This window comes from Alexandromys fortis, unplaced genomic scaffold (assembly GCF_014885135.2).
Source record: "Alexandromys fortis isolate MF-2015 unplaced genomic scaffold, M_Fortis_MF-2015_v1.1 scaffold_51, whole genome shotgun sequence".
Taxonomy (NCBI): domain Eukaryota; kingdom Metazoa; phylum Chordata; class Mammalia; order Rodentia; family Cricetidae; genus Alexandromys; species Alexandromys fortis.
In genome coordinates this window covers 3,281,171-3,304,677 of record NW_026067925.1, presented here as the reverse complement: position 1 = coordinate 3,304,677, position 23,507 = coordinate 3,281,171, and the positions used below count along the sequence as shown (strand labels likewise).

The following is a 23,507-nucleotide window of genomic DNA, read 5'->3' as shown; positions in this document are numbered from 1 at the left end:
CTATTGTGTTTAGGTTAGCCTCAAATTGGAAATCCATCTGCCACTGCCTCCTGATTTTTAGGATTTTATGCATATGCCACCATGTCCAGCTAAATAGGATTTTAAGCATTGTCTTTAAGTTTTTGATATATTATTCATTGTGAACCTTTTAACAAATTTTTTCTTGTTTTAAGTACTATATTCAAATATTGTTATCTTGATTACTGAGAACTTTGTTTCTATGAAGCTGATGATGTATTTGGTTCTTAGGCCATCCTTGATGACATACATGTTCGTGTGGATGAGTATGGCAACTAATGTCTGAACTGAAAAGTCTAGAACTATGTAGCTAAAAGGAAAACAATGAAGGTTTAGTGTGGAAAGGCCATGAGGTAGAGAGGAGAGAACTTTCTGGTTTGCTTCTGAAGTCACCATGTGACATTTGCAGAAAGAAACATTAAATTATCCCATAAGGTCCTTCTATCAACAAAAATTGTTCCAAAGCTTACATTGCCATTACCTGAGAGGACAAAACAAAACAAAATTATTAATGAATGTTTAGACAGTGGCTCTAAATTAGCCAATTTACGATGCTAACATAAGATATTAATTACATGGGCAAATGGAGCTACATAATATGAAACTGCAAATGCTACTCATCTTTTTCATAAACTTACAGAGCTCTAAAACGTGCTCCTTGTAATTAGAATCTGTCTAAGTATTCTAAGTATAGGGTTTGGAACGTGGACTCATCTATTTATCCTTTTTGATACTCTCTCTGATTCCTGGTTTTATGGCTTGTGTTAATTTCTAGGGTGGCCATAAGATATCACAACCTGTGTGACTTAAGCAACAGAAACGGGTTCTCCTAAATAATGACAGGGGCATCCTCTACAGAGAAATTAAAAAACAAACTGCTGTAGAATTGGCTTCTTTTGAGTCTTTGGTTTTCAGAAATGTGACTTCTTACTGTGTCTCACAGGGCTGTCTCTCTGAGCAAGTACATCTCTGACATCTTTTCCTAGAAAGACACCAGGCATCTTAGATTAGGAGCCCACTCTTTGAACCCCATTTTATCTTAATTGTTCTTTTAGTGGCCTTGTCTCCCATTAAGTCAAATTCTGAGATTACTGGGATGTAGGACATTGGGACATTTATTTGGGAAAGGCTCCAATTCAGCTAAGACAGAGTCTATCATTGGTTTTAGCAAATCTTTAGTCTTTGCCTAAAAATATTTTTGTTTTTCTCTTCTCTGTATGTCATTGCATATGTTTAGATTGTTGATAATTTTATTCTCTTGACTTTGCTTCAACTTGGTGGAAGTTTTGATTATTGTTTTGAAGCTCATTGATTTATCAGCTCAGTCCTGTCTAGTCTACTGATAAACACATAAAAATTTATTATTTAAAAATTTCTGTTCGTGTTTTTTCTTATCACAGTATCCACATTACTCCTGCTCCACCCTCTCCCTACTCCAACTTTTCCTGTTTCTCTCCTTTTTCTTTCTTGGGCTTCCTTAGAAGCTCTTTCTTCTTAAAGCAGCTCTGACATGTGTCACTCGTTCAGTCACACTCCCTTGTTGTCCTGTAAGGGACCTAGTGACACCTGGTAAGGTTCAGGGAAACAAGCTACACTGTGCAATCTTTATGATTAGAACTCAGACACATAGTGATGCTGGCAAGTGACCTTCACAACTGTGCTTTGGGCTTTTCAAATTCCTTTGCCCTTAAGTGGACTAAGAAGAATATAGCGGGGGAGGGCCTGGCATCTTCTCCCTGTACCCTAGCACTTATATCAGACCTTGTTAAGGGCAGAATGCATTGAGTGTGTTTCAGAATGCTGGCTTTTGCCGCACTTTGTGTACAGTACGAGTGGATTTTTCTTTCTTCCTGACCTCAGAGAAGACTTGAGTCTCATATTTGTCAGAAAGGGGCCTCTGGCTCTTAGAGTTGCAGCTTGTAGCTAGTGTATTCCTGACTTCAAGATACTATCCCCGAGGCTTCTATTTTAAGTCACAATTGTATAGACAGTCTTATCTGTCTCTCCAAAAACAGGGCTGATGGTTTGTCCTCTGACCCTGACCCTTGAGTAAGACAAAAGCTGGTTCACCCTTGTCCATCTCTTTTTGCTGTGATGGTAAATGGGGGAGTGATGACTGAGGCTTCCTTCCTGTCATACACAGTGTTTGCAGAATTTTCTAGAGAAAATGACAAATATGATGAAGCATTTTGTGGGTTTTTTTTTTTTTGGCCTTGTTTCTACTTTTCACCTCATCATGCGGTTGCTTCCTAATGTTTGAGAGCACAGTGAGTTGGTCATGTTTTCCTCTCCATATTCTCTTCTCTGACTGAGGTTAGAAATTTTCTGGAATTCAACCACGACCACCAAGAAGACTATCACTGCTTAAAACAATGTGTAGAAGTGCATCTTCTGGGTAAAATACAAATAAAACAATTTTCAAGGAATAAGTGCTGAAGAAGAAAATGAAAGCTTTATTTACAATACAATGAGGCTAACCAGATTTTCAGCTCCTAAAGTTGAGGGAACACACTTAAGACACAAGAGTAATAAGAGCAGGCAGCTTCTTCCTGGGACGAGGAAGAGACCTTCCCGGGTCTTCCTTTTGTTTCTTTCATGGTATGCTGTTTTCAAGTATGTGGTTAGTAAATGTCCTGGGCTTAGCAGAAAAACCCTATTTTACAATTCTAGAACATTCCTCAGTGAAGCAATGGGTTCATAGACGATGCTATTCCCAAAACTAACATGGCAAATAAGAACGACATACTATGCAGATGGAGGAGCCACATCTTCTGATCTCATGCCAGTCACCATCAAATATCATGACTCAAATGCAGAGTTAGTGTTTACAATAAAGGTAGCTTTCTAATAACCTAGATAACTTAAAAATCTTTGATTTTGAAAAATATAGTAGGGTAATCTTCTGATTTGTAGACTTCTATATATATCTTCATATAAAATAAAATCTTTAATTGTTGCATTAATTTTGCTTGTTATAAGAGGTAATATTAGCATTTCAATTCATTTTATAAAGTAAATATCCATTACAAGCAAATAAACTATGCTTAAATATGAAAAATATAATAAGTTACCTCCTTAAAAAGTAAATCAAGTTTAATTTTATAAAAGTAAAAGTTTACTCATTATCAAGATATTTATTAAAAGGAAGTAAACATTAATGCCATCTGAAGAAACTAAATTATACTTGTAAATTCTTAACAGAAGCATTTGATATTTCACAGAACTTTCTCAATAATAATTTCAGGTGTTAAAAACAGAAAATTTCAGTTGTTAAACAGTCTCTCTAGATTTTAGGGTTTTATTTTTCAAATATTTAGGCACCTGGTTCACAGTCTTATTCCAATATCTATGTGTAAGACTATCTATACATAAGAATATTACAAAAGTATATAAATGTATTATCTATAGACCTTGCATAATTCCAAATCCAGTACTCAAATAGTTATCCAAGTGGGAAGTGAAATATTCTTAAGTGTGATATCAATAAGATAAATATTTAAATCCCATTAGTCTTTGGAGTGTGCCCCCAGTTCACACTATAATATCTAGAGTTATATTCAATTATATTGAAAATTGTTCCACAAATGTCTTGAGTCACCATCCTGAGAACATCTAACTATTTGTTTGTCTATTTAAGAAACCAGTCCAATGACTTGGGCATGATAACACCCAATGACCTGTCTTCTTAGACTCCTTTTTTACTTTTTTGATGAGTGTATCTTTTTATTTCAAATTCCCTGCAAAATTATAAAAAGGGAAAGGAATACATTTTTTTATTTTATAGTAACATGCATTAAGTTCTTAAATGTCTAACTACTATCAATATTACTTTTGTCTTACATCATTGATTATTTGAATATTAAGTAAGAAATAGTATTCTGTCATCAAGGTCATAAATATACATATGTAAAGGTCATAAATATACATATGTAAATATAATGTGCCTATGTTTAGGGATTGACTATTCTCTGAGTGTGACTTTGACTTACCCATATCAATAGGAGTGCTTTTAAATAGAAATTCTTGGTGCTTTTCCCAACCAGTTGAGCTTGGGTCTCTAACTTAAGCTACTAGTAAACATACATAAAGTCTTCAAGGTGTGCATTATAGATTGAAGGTCAGTGATTATTTGGATTTATGAAGACAAATTATCTTGGTTTTCTGTTTCGACTGATTTTGAATGGTTATTTCTGATTATCTAACTACATTTTAACTGATGGTATAGCAGGAGCTTGAATATTCCCTATCAACTCTCTTTGGAAATTTACAAACATTATCTAATTTTATCCCTCACAGAAAATCTTTAAAATGTTACTAGCCATACTCTATAGATGAAAAAGAGCTAAAATATCGATGTGCAGATGGTCTACTCCCCTGATAGTAAGTAAACACAGGACAGGGTCATGATCCACTGGGCCAGATTTTTCTCAGCTGGAATGCACACCCATGTAGAATGGATGAGACATTTAGGGAGATAGAATTTTAGAGGAGTTGTGACAAAAGAAATAAGCAGCAATAAGCTTGAACTAGCTTTTCAATATTTGTTAATGAAGTGAAAAAACATAAAGTGAGGGAGAAGGAAAAAAGAATAAACAAGTTAATGATGAGGGTGCAGATTAATTCCTAAAAGAGGGCATTAAGTTCCATATGGAAGAACACTGGACACTCATTGAACAAACTTCACTGAAGGTGCCAGGTAGAGGCGTACACATGTCAAAACTGCCATGTGTATCAGAATCGGCACACGCGTCAGAACCGACACGCCACAGAAAAGCACACACGTGTCAAAATTTCCGTGCGCGTCAAAAATCGTCATGCGTGTCAAAACCGGCACGCGTGCAGAAAAGCACACATGTGTCAAAATCATCATGCGTGCCGGAAACTGCACGCATGTCGGAAATCATCACGCATGTCAGAAATTGGCACGCGTGTCGGAAAGAGCACATGTGTCGGATTCATCACGTGTGTCGGGAACGGCACGCATGTCGTGACCGTCACGTGTGTCGGAACTGCACGTGTGTCGGAATCACCATGCGTGCCAGAATCGGCACGCGTGTTGGAAATGGCGCATGTGTCGGATCCATCACGCGTGCCGGAAACGGCACGTGTGTCTGGATCAGCACGCGTGTAGAAAGCACATGTGTGTCCAGATTGCCATATGCACACGCGTGTCGAGATCGCCGCATGTGTCAGAATCGGCACACGTGTGGAAAAGCACACACGTGTCAAAATTGTCACATGTGTCAGAACGGGCACAGGTGCAGAAAAGCACACGCATGTCAGAAATCGGCACGCTTGCATAGGTGGGTGGAGTAAACAGAAGAGAATGCTGGGGGGAAGAGGAAGTGAGGTCAGAAGTAATGCAGCTCCTCTCAGAGACAGACGCCTCAGACAGAGAGGCATGCTCTGCTCTCCCGTATGCACGCAATGAAGCTCCTCCGACCCAGGATGGACGTAGGCTAGAATCTTCCCGGTAAGCGCACTTTGGGGTGCTTACACACATTATTAGAAATGGGCTAAATTAATATGTGAGAATTAGCCTAGAAGAGGCTAGATAGAAATGAGCCAAGCAGTCTTTAAAAGAATACAGTTTGTGTATTGTTATTTCAGGCATGAGCTAGCAGGCGGCCGGGGTGCTGGGGACGCAGCCCCGCCGCTCCTATTTCACGTGTGTCAGAATAGGCACGGTGCAGAAAATCATACGCATGTCAGAAATAAGCACACGTGCAGAGGCGCTTGCGTGTCAGAATCGGGATGCATGTCAGAATCGGCAGGCACGTCAGAATCAGCACGCGTGTAAAAAAGCTGGGTCTTAGCTTCACAGGGGTGCAGAATTGAGTTTGGTGAATAAGACTTGTTTGTGTTGTATGTTCAGGGTGTATATATTAATGTGATGATGTGTATGTGTGCCTTGGGTGTGCATGCGGGGGCCAGAGCAGTGTGATGGGTGTTTTCCTCTAATCAGTAAGCCTTAATGAGATAGTTTCTCACTTAACTAGAAATTTGACGTTTGGTATAAGTTGGCTGGCCAGTGAGTTCTTGGGATCCTATCTGCACCCACAGTGCTGATGTTAAAAATCTAATATACACATGCCTGACTTTTTGTGAGGTACCGGGGGTCAGATCTGCATGGTTGAGCAAGTACTTTTACCTACTGAACCATCTCCATGACTCCAGGGATATTCTGTTTTTGAAAAAAAGGAGCTATGCCATCCTTTAGAATTAAGTTAATAATATTTTCAGTATTTAATTTTAATACTCCCTAATTATTGAGCTTTCACCTATATGTCCATTAAATATAGATGTATTTGCGTCTCAAAGTAGATCTAAGAAGCAACAACAGATTGACATAACATACTTTCTAGAAGTTTTTCAAAATCACTTGTTTCTTTCCCTGCATAGACCATAACGAGTAACAACAAAGCTGGCAATGAGTAGGCAGAAGCACAGAAAGTAGTAGGAACAACAGTGAAGATATCCGCTCATTTGAATGGAATCATTGGGACTTAGTGCTAGGAAAATGCCCTATGGATATAGCTGAAGTTTATTTTCTTAAAAAAAAAATTGGCAGCTTTAGAACACTGGAGCTAGTCCAAAGTAACCACATTATAGGTTCCCTGTTCATACACAAGGGCTAGAAATACAAGCGAGATCAGAGAAAGCCTGCTTGTCTTTCAAGGATTCTTTGACTTCTGTAGCAGAAGGTCTCGTTCCTGACCTGACTTTGATTCTCAGCTCTGTGGACCCCCAGATGTTTGGCAGCAAACTTTGAACAGAAGGAAAAAAAGGAAGTTATGGTGTGTGTGCTTCAGGGAGCACCTGACAGAAAGCATGGGTTTCAGCATCTGCTCTCCGGTTCCCTGACACCAGCAAGGTCACCTCATCCAGACAAGTGGGCCAACATTCGGGGAAACAAGAAACATTATGGGAATGTCAAATAGTAAAAGATGTGAGTTCTGAGAGAATCTAAGCTCAGATATATTGGTTCAAATAAATTTACACTGTGAAAGACAGTTTTCTGTTTAATTTCCCAAGACAACCACTTTCTCTGCCTTCCCTCTAGGATCCAAAACAACTGGATTGAAACGGTTTTCAAATGAAACATGAATACTTCAATTTATTTTAAAATGATAATTAGCAGTGAAAAAATAAATTGTATTCATTAAAATATTAGAAGTCTGTAAAGAGTGAGGATAAACTTGTTTTTCAGCATGGATGATGGATTGTATTAGTTACCATGTAATTTCTGAGGTTGTAGTTTTGGAGGTAAATATTTGAGACTTTATTTGTGCAGGTAAGGTTGAATGATAACAAGTTTTATTACTTATCAAATACTAATGTGGAAGTTAAAGAAAACTAACTCATGAAACAAATAAAGAAAATAAAGAGGAGGAAGGAAATGGAGAAAGGAAGCGGTGAGAAAAAGACTACCAAATGTAACGGAAAGAATAAAAAGGGGCTGGGGAGATGTCTCAGTGGCTAAGAACACTTGCTGCTCTTCCAGAGGACCCAGATTGGATTCTCAGCACCCGTAGGAAGGTTCACAGCCATCTGTAAATCCAGCTCCAAGGAACCTGATGCTCTCCTCTGACACCTGGCATGCATGAGGTGTACAGACATATCCATCCAAGCAAAACATCCATTCACATAAAACAAAATTAAGAATTAAAATATTTAAATTTGTCTACCAAAAGAATAAGCGTTATAGTTGGATTTTAAGTAAAATAAAGTAACTCAGTGTAAACAAATGGAGGCAAGCGAGGTATGGAGATACACAACCGTAATCCCAGGTTTCTAGAGGCAGAGGCAGGCAAATATCTGTGACTGTGAGGCCAGTCTGGTATTCATAAAAAGTTTTAGGTAAGCTTGGGTTGCACAGTTAAAACCTTGTTTCAAAAACTAACTAAATTAAATTGTAGACAAAGGTGTGGCAGACAAATCTGTTACAGCATGAAAACAAAATTAGCAATAGTAATATTAATTAAATTAAAAATAGTAAATGAGAAAATGAAATTAAAAATATTAAATTGGTAAAGGTAACATTCCAAAGAAATATAGTAAAATCTGTAATATGAAAAATGTTGGGAATTTAATAAAACAGATACAGAAAACCAATGAAATCACAAGACTTTAATAGTCTTTCCAGCCAGACTAGCAAAAACCCAAAGGAAGCAAAAGGTTCATCATTCCTTGAGAGAAAAGCATTATGCACAAAAATGTGACAATGTTGTAAAATTCAAACTCTGCCATTTGCTACAGACTTCAGATATATGTGAAGAAAGACCCTTATTAGATCATTATTCATACAGTCAAAAATTATTTATTTAATGATATATAGTTTAAAAATCACACAAACACACACACACACTTTATTCACAGGACAGGGTATGGTGGCTAGAGAAAACAAGCTGTATCTATATAAAACAATAGAAAACTTCAATCATATTATGTTTAATATAGAAAAGCAAATTGCAATACATGTACCACTGATGCACGTATGTGTATATGTTCATGCACACGATCCATATTTAATATACTGTATATCATCTTTATTATTAATCTTTTCTCAAGAAGCCTGGGGGAAAATGGACTTCTTGCATATATAGAAAGCTTTCTTTTTTTTTTTTTATCTCTAGCATACAAACTGGTTTTAAACCTAACTGGAAAAAGTCAGATCCTCCAGTATAAAATATCACTAGGCTGAATCAACAAATAAGACAGGCAAGCAAATAAACAAACCCTCAAAAGGTCAATAAATCGTGATGTTTCCTGCCACTTGGCAGATAGATATTGAGCATTTCCTCTGGGACAAATTTTTTTCTCACCATGAGGACCCATCAGTACCAGTGACAATGATGGGGTGGGGGTGGGGGTCATTTTCCAAAATCCACAGAAGCAACATGAAGAAAACATTTGCTTCAAACCTTTGTCACGTCTAGAGACTAGCTAGATCAACACGATGCGTCAGTTAAGCAGGAAAACATATAATTAAGTTAAATAATGAACAAGTACCTGAATAAAGATTTCTAAGGAAAGACAAAGAAATGATCAAGTGGCCTATGGAAAGGCGTTTGGCATTAATAACCACTGGCAAATTCAGTTTTTCAGTTAAAAGGACTAAGATCAGAAACTCTATCATACAAAATAGCAACAACAGTTTATGTGTGTGTTTGAAGGTCACTACAAGAATGGATTTTAAATATTCTAGTCTGGCAGGATGTGCCAGGGAGGGATGGTGAGGATGAAGACGGTGAGGTGATGGTGGTGAGAAATGTGTGTGACACTGCCCTTCCACGCTGTAAGTGTGTAGCAAAGCATCAAGCGGTACAACACAAACACACATGCTTAAATGAAAACGAAAGTGAATGTGGCAGGCTGGACGATGACTCAGCAGATACAAGGTGTGGCTGCCAAGCCAGACAATGTGAATATACTCTCTAGGATCCACATGGTAGACAGAGAGAACTGACTGCCACAAGTTGCGCCCTGACTATCACACACACACACACACACACACACACACACGCACCACGGCACATATGTGCCTATAAGCACATACACACTCGTATAATAAGTGTAGTAAAAATTATTATAAAGTTTGCTGAAATATATATCTGTTTAAACTTGTCTACAACTTTTTGCCTTTTCTCTTGAAAATAAAATTAAAATTATGCAGAGGGTAAAATAAAAATATGTAATCTTGAAAAATTTGTTCTGCCATTTCTTCATTCTCTCTACATCCTCAGAAGGATACAGCAGTCGTTCCCAACCTTCCTAACACTATGACACTTTGTAATACAGTTCGTCATGTTGTGGTGACCCCCGAACATAAAATTATTTTGTTGCTACTTCATAACTGTAATTTTGCCACTGTTACAAATTGTAATGCAAATATCTGATATCCAGGCTATCTGATAAGTGACCTCCAAAGGAGTCATGACCCAAATATCAAGAATCATTGGATTAGAGGCTCTGTCAGTGGGTCTTGATGGCCAAAAGCAGGGGCACTAGGGAAAGTCCCATATATTCCTTCTATACACAAGCTGGAGTCATGGAGATGACTTCAACTTTAAACCTTGGAAATGCGCTTGGAGTTTGTTAACTGGCAATAGAAATTGTCAATAACTTGATGCTCCCTGACCTACCCAAGCTTGAAAAGCAAGATTGTGGGAACTGCCTGACGTCTTTAAATTCAAGAATAGGAGGAAAGTTAGTCCACAAAATAAACATTCAAAGATTATTTCAAAAGAAACAGAGCAGCCTCCCGACCCTACGTCTCACTTGTATTGTTTGGATTACGTGTTGTATGTTTTCCAAGTGCACATTTGGCCTTTGCATTCCTACTCCTTATGAAGTAACGTTCTTGTCTTCATCCTTAGCTAGAGGTGTCAGAGTGTCACAATGATCAATGACCCTGCACCTTTGGGGAATGACTGTGAATGTTTCTGGTACAGACATCAACGTTTATGCAAGAGACTGCTCTGCGTTGTAGAGAATTCCAGAATTGAGAGAAAGACTCATGTTGACATTCCCTTCTAACCAGTCCTCACTCAGAGGCTTGATTCAGAAACCTGGGCTTCTCGAGCAAATTGTCAAACGTGTTTGAATCAAATCCTATTCCTTTATTATTCAGCCAGCCAAGGTCCTGGGTGGGTTCAAACCCCAGTAACACACACACACACACACACACACACACACACACACACAAATTTAGCCTTTGCGTTTCTAGCCCCCATGAACTACACATTTGTCTTCTCTGTCCTTCACTAGAGAGGACGTAGTGTTTGATAGCAGCTGTGTTTCCTTATCTCAAATCAAGGCAAATATTGTTGAGTGCAAAGGTCATAGGTATAAGACATTTCCATAGGGATAGGCCTACAAAAAGGAGTAGTTAATGAGCCTCAGCCAGTGACTTCATTCAGTATGTAGACTGTTATAATTAATTAGTATTGGTCTTATTGAGATCCAAGATTCACCCCCTAATGACAAACAAAGACAGAAGATATTCTGAGAATTGGGACTCTGCCTGAGGACCTGGTTCTCTTGAAATGTTCCTTAAAGTCTTCAGGGTAATTTTAAACATCTGAAGATTTGTACCAGGGCAATGCTGCCACCCCTGGTCTCTCCTACCTTTCATAATTCAATAAACCTGGTGCCATGACCAGCCTACTTGGTGGCCAAACAGACTGAGGAAAACACGATAGATGGGGAACACTTTTTGTGTTAGACTCAGCTCTTCTAGCACAGAGCAACTGACTGATGAGCAACTCTTACAAAATAAAGAGGGGAAAGAAGCCAAGAACCCTTACGCTTACATAAGACATCCTGGTAGTTGATAGCACAATCTAGAAATAATTCAAAATGCCTGTCAGATACCTCTTCTTGCAATTACCTTTTACAAAATGATTTTTAATCTATCTAGATTTTAAGCTCATTTAATCTCTGAAAAGATTTTAATTCTCCTTACTATTTGTTGATGATAAAATTATACCTACCATTTAATACCAATAAATGATTATCCTAGCTTAATATTCTACTTATTTTTTGACTTTTAAAATGCTGGTATTTGGATCTTACATGTCTGCTTTTATTATTATTTATTTTTGTATAAAAAAGATAACAATAGTAAATTGAACTTGAGAGAAAGTGACAAATATCTTGACACATAGTGCTGTTTTTTCTATATTTAATGTTTCAGTGCTAATGAGCAGCCAAGAAATGATATTATTTTTCCTTTCAGCTGTTTACCTCTGCAAGAGAACAATGCAAAACAAAGCAAGGCTAGAGCTAGCTGATTATGAAGCCGTAAGTACCAAGGATGCTCATACAGTGGTTAAAAAAAACCAGCACAAATCAAGCCTTTGGCCATATCTGGGTTCTCTGTGCCTTCTTACATGGATGAATCATAAGGACCAGGCTTCCCAGCCCAGTGCTTTCATGACTCCTCTCTGTCTGCTTCCTTTTTTCCCCTCACGTTAAGGACGGTAGAATTCTAGCATATGAATTCAATGTATGAAGAGAAGTACATCTTATTCTTTTAGACTAACTTAATTGTAAAGATTTCAGATACATACTACATACACAGTTCATAATGTCTGAACTGTGAGGATGGAAAACTATTTACATTGGTGGCCGATTTATCAGGACCGACGATTGATTGCTCCCATCAGTCGAAGGCAGTCTAGTGTAATTTGTTCTAATGATGGCTATGTTGTGACAACTAATTCAGAGTACTCTGCACAAGTAGATCCTGGGCTTCCAAAGATTGATAACTATTCTCAGGACCTGAACCAATCGATTGGATCAGTAGTGGGAAGGCATTGCTTTCCTGTCTCCATAGGATGGGCACAGAAAGATCCAGTGAATTTGTCTTCAGTAGAAACAAAGGAATGTTTGGTGCTTTATACTATGCTTCCTGCAAGATGATTGCTATTGATCGGGACTGTAGCTTGGTTTGTAAAGTCCTTGTCTAACACACAAAATGCTCTGTTTTCTATCCTCGGCATGAGATATATATTAGGCATGTTGGCATATATATACATGTATGTATGTATGTATGTATGTATGTATGTATGTATGTATTACCCTCACTGGGGACCTAGTTCAAAGTCAACTTCAGCTACATAGTGAGTTAGAGGCTCGCCTGGCCCCATGAGGCCTATGATTTGAAAATTCAAGAAGCACACTTGATTCAGATTCAGAGCATATATAACACTTTAGAAATTCTGAAAGGAACACTAAAATATATTCAGCTGTCCTATGTTTTTTCAGGAGAGCCTTGCCAGGCTGCAGAGAGCATTTGCCCGGAAGTGGGAGTTCATTTTCATGCAGGCAGAAGCACAAGCAAAGTGAGTCATTGTGAGTCTGTGGGGAGATTTGCTCAGGTGCAGCCTTCTGTGCGGAGGTGGTCCAATTAGTCTGCTAACTCTTCATTGTTGTCACTTTGACAGAGTGGATAAGAAGAGAGACAAAATCGAAAGGAAGATTCTCGATAGTCAAGAGAGAGCATTCTGGGACGTCCACAGGCCTGTGGTGAGTAAACTAACATGCTTCCCTGAACTCATGTCTCAGGGTTGGAAGAAAAGGGTGCCCTGGATCAGACTGGGTCCCTTCACAGTATATCCCAGTGTCTGGGTGAATTAGTTAAGGAAAGATTGCTGCCTCAGTATAAGATGAGACTTCATGCAATGCATATTTATAAAAGGATAAGTTTCTCCCTGATGTGGTTAGACAGCTGACTCTGAACTACCAAGCTTTGATGCTGTTGCCAACACTTGAAAGGGAAAATCACACTGTTAACAGAGCAGTGGGTTTTTTTATGTTTACTATTTACTTTTTTGGCTTGGTAGAAAAAGTTATAATCAAAATGTAATTGATTGCCTTTATTTTCTTCTTTATAACTTATTGATGCTTATTGTATCTCTTGAAAGTTAGCATATTATTGAATTTAAATCAGTTCACACTTCCTAAATTTTTCTTTTTGCATTTGTTATTTATTTTGTGTATGGGGGTTGGAGCACATGTGACGGTAAGAGAACAGCTCTTGGGAGTTTATCCTCTTCATGTGGACGCCTGAAGCTGAACCTGAATGTTAAGCTTTGTGGCAAAGGCCTTTACGCTCCGAGCTATCTCACCAGCCCATCAATTCATACTTTTAATGACTCAACTTCGAGTCTATATAAGAACCTAGCTCTTCTCTCTCTAATATTGTCAAACCAAGTGCCTCATTAGAACAAGTACTGAATGTCCTTAATACCAGACAACTTGTGGAAGCTGTTTAAGTGTGGTTCAAGCCTCCACAAGATAGCATATCTGCTGTGCATGGTACCACAAGTATGTAAGCCTAGCCCTCAGGAAGTTGAGGCAAGAGGATTGAGTTTAAACTCAGCTTAGGATACAAAGCAAGACCCTGCCTCTGGAGAAACAAGCAAGAGGCTAGAGAAATGTTTCAATGGTTATGAGCCTATACTGCTCTCTTCCACAGGACCTGGGGTCAGTTACCTATAGTGGGTGACTCCCAACTGCCTACAGCTCCAACCTTTGGGGTTTCATCGCCCTCTTTTGGCCTCCATGGAAACTGGCTTTCAAATGTTCAAGCATGCCTGTATGTGTGTGAGTGCATATTTGCACACATGCGCATGCACACGCACAATTAAAATGATAGTTAATAATGAATCAAATAAAAAGATCACATGTCTAGCCTCATTTTTGTTTTACAAATATATCTTTCTCTTCTATGAATTTCTTTAACTACAGATAGATCACTAGAGAATATTTATATAGGCATTACCAGAATTAATAATAGGTTCACAGCAGGAAAAAGAATTCACAACAGATGACTTAAAGATATCTTAAAATTTCCTTTCAACTGCCTTCTGAGTCAGAAAAAAACAGAAGGAATCCAGAGATGTATTTGCAAATGTATGTATTTCTACTCAGACAGCAATGTAGTTGTTAAGTTTTATTTTGAATTTGTTGTCATTTGAATTCTCAAGAGAGAAGAATTGAGCTACCTGGATTTTCTATTCAAAGTACAGGTGGAGTTTTACTACTTTTGGTAAAGAAGGAATTATGAGATCATGCTCATAACCATCATGAGGATACAAAACAGAATTTCTCCTTCCTTAAAGCAGCCTCCAGACTCTAGAAATACTTTGCTACATTCGCTGTTTTCCAACACTGTGTCCGCATTTCCTTGGGCAGCAAAGGGAGGAAGGATTCATGCTTTCAAGGGGTTCAGTCTCCCATGTTGAAGAAGACAGAGAAAAGGTCTGTTCACTTCATGGTGGGCTAGAGAACACACACAGAAGGAAGTGGTCAGGGATAATGCTTCTTGAAAGACTTTCTCTTGATCAAAAACTCCCTTCAGCTGGACTCCAGGCCTAGGGGTTCCACAACGTTTCAAAACAGCGCCACCTGCTGGAACCTCGCGATGAAATCATGAGCCTGCAGAGGGTGTTAAGTCCAATATCCTCTGCATAACGCAGCATAGTCCCATGTTTAATTATGCTATCTTATTTATCCTTTTTATGCCGCCCTGAAGCCATAGGTTCTATCCCCCCAATAGAGATATCAGGCAAATCTTTGTTGTCTGTTTTCTAAAGAAAAAGACTCCGAGTGTCCTTGTAAAACACAATCAAAATCAGGTGCTTAAGCTATATAATTAGATTTTCCTGTAATAATTTACATTTATAAATATATGAAATGTCTTTATTTTTAATAACTGGAAATTGAGTTACCTGAACAATATTGTTTGTTGATGTTTTAATAAAAATATATAATAAATGTAAAATATATACACCTAGTATCAGGCCTTAGAACTTGCTGTTTCCAGCAGAGCAGATTTGTTGTTTCGGTTATGCCTGCCTGGTCTTGTTTTGATCTGGTTCCATTTATTTAATCAGGAACAGAATGAGCAGACAGCAATTGCAGCTCAGCATCTCACAGGCTTAGAGCTGATGTTATAATCTAGTGTGTGAATTAAACCTAGCAATGTAGAAAATACATCTAATGGGGTTTTAATATGATTTTTTTAAACCATGAGGTCATCCTTAAGTCAGATGAGAAAAAAATAATCTGTTTCTTACATTTAATACCTTCATGAAATAAAGTTAGCTTCTCTAAGTGTGTCAGTGTTTACTCTGGAAAAACCAAATTGAGGTCTAATCAAGGAGGCAGACTCTTTACTTGCCAAGAATTCTCAGAAACAGCTCAAGAACACAGTGGGAGAAACAGATTAGGTTTTATTATATTGACGATAATGTGGGATTTGTTTTTCTTCTGTATAGTTAATGTCATAAAGAGCTTATTTTATTTTATTTTTGCAGTACTGGGTATATGTATGTATGCACACCCGAGGGTGCCACTATACTCTCCCATACATACCAGTGGGAAAGCCGGGATCAACACTGGATATCTTTCTCTATTTCTCTCCCCACCTTATGCTTTTTGAGACCAGGTCTCTAAGGGAACCTGCAGCTTGCTCTTAAGGTGGATTGAACAGCCACCGAACCTCTAGGATCTGCTTGTCCTGGCTCCCACACTGGGTTAAAGATGTGTGCCATCACGCCCAGTTTGTGTGTGGGGGCTGGGGATCCGACCTCAGGTCCTCATGCCTGTACTGTGAGCACTTTCCCCACTGTGGTGATTAGCGTTGGTTTTCCACTGGACAGGATATGAAATCCCTTAGGAGACAAGCCTACAGGCATACCTGTGAGAGATTGTTCCCATGAGGTTAACTGCTGCGTGTGCTTTTGTGGGGCTGATTTGATGAATTTAATTGCTATGGGAAGAGCTATGAAAATATGAGGCCTCCACTTCACAAGAACGGAGTGACATCACGCACCACTGCCTTCTTCCTGAATGCAAAGACAGTGTGGCCAGCAGCTTCACGGTCCTGCCACATGGGCTTTCTCACCATGAAGGACTATCCCCACTGACTGAGAGATAAACGCTTCCTTCTTTAAGCTGCTTTTATGGAGTCTTTTATCACGGCAACAGGGAAAGTCACTAAGATACACACAGAGACTTCTCCTCAGTCTGCAATAATGCTTTGGAGAAGATAAGAAGATGGGGCATCGGGGAGAATAGGCAAGTTCTCAGATGTTGATGACATGGTGTCTTTAGGAGAGATTTTGGGGAATCAGGAGAGCTGGAGTTAATGTTTGATACTTGAGTAAGTATGTCATCTGTCTGCTGCTGCATAAAAACTCACCCCCAAATGCGGCAGCATGAGACAGGGGACAAGGCTGGGTGGCTAATTTATACAGACTCTGAGAAGCAGAAGGCCGGGAGTGGTTTCTTAGAATGGTGTGGTTCAAGACCTCTCATGATGCTTCAGTCCAGTCCTGAATTGATGGTGATTGCAAGACAATGGCCACAGAAGCCTCTTCATATCAGGGAAGGTCCCAGACAGTTTTCCACAGCAGCCCCAAATAGTCAACCCCATATGTGAAGCCTCATTTGACTACGTTTTACTACAGGGATGTCATGCTAAAGTGTCTCCCACTGTCTCTGAGTGACATAGACCAACACAAGTATAATATGGGTGCCAGGAGCCTGAAGTCATTAGAGACCAAAACTGTTCCCAGGAAAATCTGGGTGAATGGAAACATTTTTATTTATTTATTTATAATTTTTTTTTTTTTTTTTTTTTTTACTTTTTCTAGGTTTTCTGTGTTGGGGGATAATCCAGGGCCTTACATAGTGAGATACACCCTAGCCAGAGAATTTGAAAATTCAGTGGGAAAAGAAAATTCTAGTTCTCCATGAATAGAATCTTTTTCACTATTCATAATCCTTGCAAATCTGATGGTAGGGTCCTCAGCAGGAGGGGAAGGAAAGCCAGCAGAGTGAGGCTGGGATTTTTACCCTATCACAGCTGCGCCAGGTGACGTCTTTGCCAAATCTTCGGACGAATGTTGAGGAATCTTCTGTAAACAAAAACTACGCACTGCCCGCTGCTGTTTACATTTTCTTCATGCTAACCTGAATGACTGTTAAGGCAGAGCTAACAACAGTTCTCTTCATAACAGGGACAAAAACCACACCTACCAGGTGAAACATGAGGCACGTGATACAACTGGTCTTGACTTGGGGCAATGAGATGGACATGAGGTGGTGATCGCCTCACTGGTAGCACCTGGTAGGGCCTGCTGTATTCAGGCCCTGACCACTGCCAGGACCCACACTGGACGTATTTCTGAGTCGATGAGTGAATTAATCACACCTGTTCTCCTTTACCCCCGACAGCATCTTTTCAGATGACATGAACCATGCATGCTGAGTGAGGTTGCCAAGCCCAAGGACCTGAGTTCAATCCTCAGGATCTCCATGGGAGAAAGACTGAACTGATTCTCACAAATCATCCTCTGACCGTCACACACGCTCCCGTGGCATACTCATGTTCTCCCTACAAATAAATAAATATGGTAAAAACACATCCACTTTTTTTGTCATAAGCTCTGAGTTTTGAATCAACCCAGATATCAGTGGCCAGTTCAGAGTCAACAAGCTATCCTAAAAGTGGTTGTTGTGGCGTGACCTCAGCTGGACAGAATATTCCCCATTCACTGAATGTGGTTAAATTGAACCCAATGGGAGATGCATACCTTCTGGCCTTTCTCTCTGCAAAGTCCATCGTCCCAATTTGTGCATGCGGGTGCCTAGCCTTATCCACAGCAGTCAGCACATCCTGTTAGCAATTGCTAGCAGTACGAGCTTTTTGTAACCATTCTGTCACTCATTCTTGGCTGTGTGACCTTGCAGGGTGACTGTTATCCTTAATTTGTCAAAAAGAGAAAGCAAGACTCTTGAATAGGCTGTTCTAGAACTAAGAGAAAAATCATAATCGGGAGTAAAGCACAAGACCTCTGCTCCCAAGCCCATCACCCTCCACTGAGAAGTTCGGCTCTCTCACCAGGCCTGCCCCGGTGAACAACTCGTTTTTATTTTGTGTCATTGAAATGGCTGAGGTTATTAGCTGAGCCTTGGGAGTCAGCTAACTCCCTGGTGGGGGGGGGGGGTGACACCTACCTACTGCTGCAAATGCCACCAACCACACTAGGCAGCTGGGAAAGAGTTACAGTTTGCAATGTGACAAGTACAAGTGACAGGTATAAATATTTCCAGTAAGCCATGACTGCCCTTGGGCTTGAAATAGAAAACACAGTCCTCTAGAAATCGCAAGGCAGTTGCCTTTTAGTCCTGTCCGTTAGGTGCAATTGAAACACACAGTTCCAACTGCTCAATCGAAACTTAGGAGCCCGACTTCACTGTCCTCAGTAAAATGTTCTCGGGAGTGTTCCCACTATAACCTTTGCTTGGCTGCCAGCCTTGCAGCATACATGGGAGACAATTGGTGTTGAAAATGAAATGATGAGGTCATCCACCTCTAATGGCCAAATTGGGCAAGGGGGCTTCTCCATCAAGGTCCATGTTCTCACTCTTGAGGTCTTCAGCTGTTAGAGAAAAACCTAAAGATGTGTTAGGACAAACTTCAATCTTTCTTTTGTGCGGGCAGAAAAAGAACAGCCCTTCAGCCTATTATTCACACCTGTTCTTTTTGGACTGAAAAAAAAATATTTTGACAGCTTGGCTATCATGAGCCTTTATGAGTAAAATCGTCCCTTTTTTTTTTCTCTCCCTGGCTACATCTTTTGTCTTGTGTGCTCTTTCTATCCCTGAATAGATTTCAAGATACGGTGTCCTATTATTATGTAATATCTGATGCTATTTCTGTGAGCCAGGGGTAGAGTGAGAATAAAAACCACTTCCCTGTTATTAAGCTGTGTCTCTCTAGCCTGCAGATTGGCAACTATTCAAGATGATGTGCCCAGACTTCTACCCTGTTTCTTCTGAAAGGGAGAGAGCATGGATACTGATTGGGGTTATGTTGGAAGACCCTGAGGGCTAACAGCTAACTCCCAGAGAAGGAGGTAGAGGAACACACTGCGCTTAAGCACCAGTGTTAACTTGCAGAGCCTAAGGTCTCAGCAGGTGGAAAGGGTGGCCTCTGAGCTATAACGTGCTCTTTGGAAGCCGGCCCCCTGGGCCAGTCTTATTATATATAGCTACACTAAAGATCTGTTTGGCGGCAGAAAAAGGATCCATAGATAATCTTTTAAATATAGACATAGAAAGTACATAGGATAGAATATGAACAATTCAAGAATTAGGATTAAAGAGGCTATAGGACTCCTTTGAACTACTTTGTAACTATTTCTGAAATTGCATCAAAGATAAAAATATGTATACACATAGACAGAGGAATGTATTCTCCAAAAGGAAGGCTCAGTAGGCACAGTGACTATGCCGATGGCCCAACAGAGCCAATGTGACTCCATTTCATGGGGAGCAGTTAATATTTAGGCCTGGATTTTTTCCCCCAGTTCATTTACTATCTCCATGCCCAAATCATATCTTTTCAAAGGGAGGAAATGACAGAAAGACAGCCTGTACTCTCTTAACTTGACAGCAGGCATCTTCAAATGAGTGCCATTTTTCTTCAGAAAACAAATTCACTTTTAAAACATCTAAATAACAAAAATACTCTCTCCCCTAATCCAGATATCTCCAAATTTCTCCTAGGTTCTGCTTTTTCCCTCTCAAAAATTTCATGTACATATTCACAATAAAAAGAACTGGTCACTCTAACATGAATTATACTTTATCACCAGAAACTCCAGCACACACACACAGTCATACATACACACACACAAACAGACACACACATGCACACAGACACACACATACAAACAGATACACACACAGACACATAGACAGACACACACAGAGACACACAGACAGACAGACACACACTGGGTTGCACAATCATTTAAAGAAATGACTTGCTCAAAAGTTCTCTGCATCCTTAAGTGTGTGATAGAAAGGGCAATTTTAAAGGAAAATATATATCAAGGATTTGGGTCTAGGTTGGACGAGTCTCATGGTGAGGGTTAGTAAAGGAAATCATGAGTGAAAACTGGGCCTGTCAAGCTAATATCTCCCTTCCATTCCAATGTATGAATCTCTGATTTTGCACTTCATGGAAATTTAGATTTGTAGTGGTTAACCTATGGCTTGGTAGAATGCTCATGAACATCAAGTTGGAGAATAGAAATGCTTGGAGGTTGTCTTAATTAGGGTAACTACGGCTGTAAACAAACACCATGACCCAAAGCAAGTTGTGGAGGAAAAGGATTTACTCAGGTTACACCTCCACATCACAGTTCATCACCAAAGGAAGTTGGGACAGGAACTCAAACAAGGCAGGAACCTGGAGGCAGAAGCTGATGCAGATACCTGCCCATGAAGCACGAGGTCTCACACCACCCTGGCTCATCCTAAGCATGAAGGCAAGTGTATCGAATTACTCAGAGCCACCCAGTCTGGTGGTTGAAAAGATGATTTGGGAAATCTCCCCATGTCTCCTATGCCTCAGGGAGGAAAAAAAAAAAAGCTCCCAGCTCCTAAAGGTTATACTGCTCTCCATTTTGGAATTCCTGGTCAATCTTTGATAGCTTCTAATTCATCATGTCTGTGTCCTGGCAGCTCTTTTAAGATAGCGTGAAAACTTGTGCATATGCTGCTATTGCAGTCTTTGCTCTTACCTCATATACAGCACATCTAACTCTCTAAAACTAGCTGAGAAGAAAGCTCATGAAGTCTGGACAAAAGCAGTTTTTAAGACTCTGACATGCTGACCTGGCTGCAGTGATGGCTAAGATGTGAGACCTGTGTTAACACTGGCATCCAGTTTCCTGACCTGCATCAGAAGCCAGGTGACAGAAGGTAGAGGGTGATTGGAAGAGCAGGCCAGGGCGGGAAGAGCAGCGGAAAGTGACCGCTCACTGGGAGAAGTCACAGGCTCTAACAATGGCATAAAATGAAACAACACGTCAGAAACAGTAAGAATTGGAATTGTCTAGCCTCGTGGACTTTGTTGCCTCAGAAACAGCAAAAAAAGAAAAAAAAAATACTATTCCCAGTAGTGGCATTGAATCGTGGAGGAAAGGTTGCGTTGTTTGGATGTGATTGTATGGGATTCAGGGAAATGCTGGGGATTATTTTAGATTTTTCACCCACTGGTGAGAACAAAAGCACAATTTGTTGTTAGTAACAAGATGCGATCTAAGAAATTTACCTGGCCCCTCTTCCAGACATCCCTAACGATTATGGAACTTACTATTTTTCTTGGGGAAATCAGCTTTGATGCAACAGAAGGGCTTAGAAATGTGTCAGGTTTTACAGAGATCTTTCTTGCTAAACTCAAGCGTACACTACACTCTGTACACATGCTCCATAAAGCAACCACTACCACCTGAACATTTGTGTGCCACACACCCAAGATGGCCTATTGAAATCCAACTGCAAAGGTAAATGTGTTACAGGGTAGAACCATTTGGAACTGGTCATGGGGGCACTACCCACATTAACTGGTCCAGGAGAAACCCCTTACCTTTCCACTCTGCTAGGAAACAAGAAAATATCCCCCTCATCAGGTCATGGTGATACATTAACACTAGGATGGAAGAGGCAAGGACATCTCGAGTTTGAGACCAATCTGGTATACTTAAAAGGAAGAGCTCCCCTATGATCCACTCTGTGAATCAAAAGCAGGTACTTGAGCTAATGCCTCTTCAGCTTCCACCGTCTGCAGACTGTGCATAACCCTCTAATGCTGCTTACAAACCTTCCCGTTTGTGCCATTGGGTCATAACTGTCTAAACAGGACAAGACAGGCAGGGACACCTCTTTCTCCATTTGGAGGCCTCTAGGATCCCCTGTAATTGAAGATTATTGATTCCAAGGCTGCTATTATAAATGAAGGTTTATTTCAACATAAGATAGTGTTCCCACTTAGCAATTTCTAGCTGTCATGCGGTTTTTCATTATCACAATCACTGTAAGCCTTTTGAATGAACTGAGAGCAAATAAAAGGAATTCTGTTTGGTTCTAGCCAGGTCCTACAGCACACAATTTAAATCGCTGAGACAAACAGCAGTCTCTACAAAATTAAAAACTGTTTTCATCTGTTCTGTAACGGATCCATTTTTCTTTCCCATAGAACCTACCTTTTATACTGGGTAAATTATTGTTGTCCTCGAAGAGACCATCCAGATTTTACCTTAATTTCTACATTCACCAAGTAAGATAAAGATAAAAGTCAAAAAGGCTTATGGTGTTCCATGGTAGGAACATATCTAAATATAATAAAAGTAATATATAGCAAACCGACAGCCAACATCAAATTAAATGGAGAGAAATTCAAAGTGATTCCACTACAATCAGGAACAATACAAGCTGTCGCCCATCTCTATATTTCTTCAACATAGCTAACAAAACTCTTGTCACGTGTGCTGTGGATCTAGCTCCATGGTAGAACTTATATATAACTGGTGTGAGGCTCTGGGTGCTGTTCCCAGCACCACAGAAATAAATGAATAACTAAATAAATCTAGTATTCCATGAAAATAACTAAGGAACTCAGTGGTGTTTTACAAGGTGTCAATAATGGGACCAAGAATTGCAGCTTGTTTTGTGTCTCATGGGATACATACCCACTATAGAGAGAATGTTTCTTGAGGATCTCCTCATGTGTTGCTTAGGGCTGTGTTCTTCAGTATATACCTTCTACCTTCTAATAAACAGTAACATTACAATAATATCACAACACAGTTGAGTCATTGAAAATGACTTGAGATATTGGGCTAGGCCAAAGTAAATAGCATATTATTATTCCTTGAATCCAAAAAATGCTATGTATTTAATTCTATTTAAAGTAAATGGTACATATTTGAACACTTTGATGGCATGCTGCTTAGTAATAATGTTATTCCGATCTTATGGGTAAATACATATGGTTCTGGGGAAAACCAACTTATGGATAACATCTATGAATCTTCTGTGTGGCACCTATTAATGACAAGTTTCAAAGAAATAATTGCAAAACCATTTTTAGTTATGTGTTCTCTTGAGTGTATGTATGT

General features: G+C 39.5%; 1 protein-coding gene across 6 annotated transcripts in view; it reads left to right on the top strand.

The window, feature by feature from the left end:
• The window catches only part of Rgs7 (regulator of G protein signaling 7), a 351,190-nt gene that overhangs the window by 285,900 nt on the left and 41,783 nt on the right, over positions 1–23,507 (top strand). For all 6 annotated transcript variants that reach the window (XM_050142896.1, XM_050142894.1, XM_050142892.1 and 3 more), the window contains 3 exons: positions 11,759–11,823; positions 12,790–12,866; positions 12,969–13,050. In XM_050142896.1, coding sequence (XP_049998853.1) covers positions 11,759–11,823; positions 12,790–12,866; positions 12,969–13,050 — 224 coding nt within the window. The remainder of the gene's footprint in view (positions 1–11,758; positions 11,824–12,789; positions 12,867–12,968; positions 13,051–23,507) is intronic.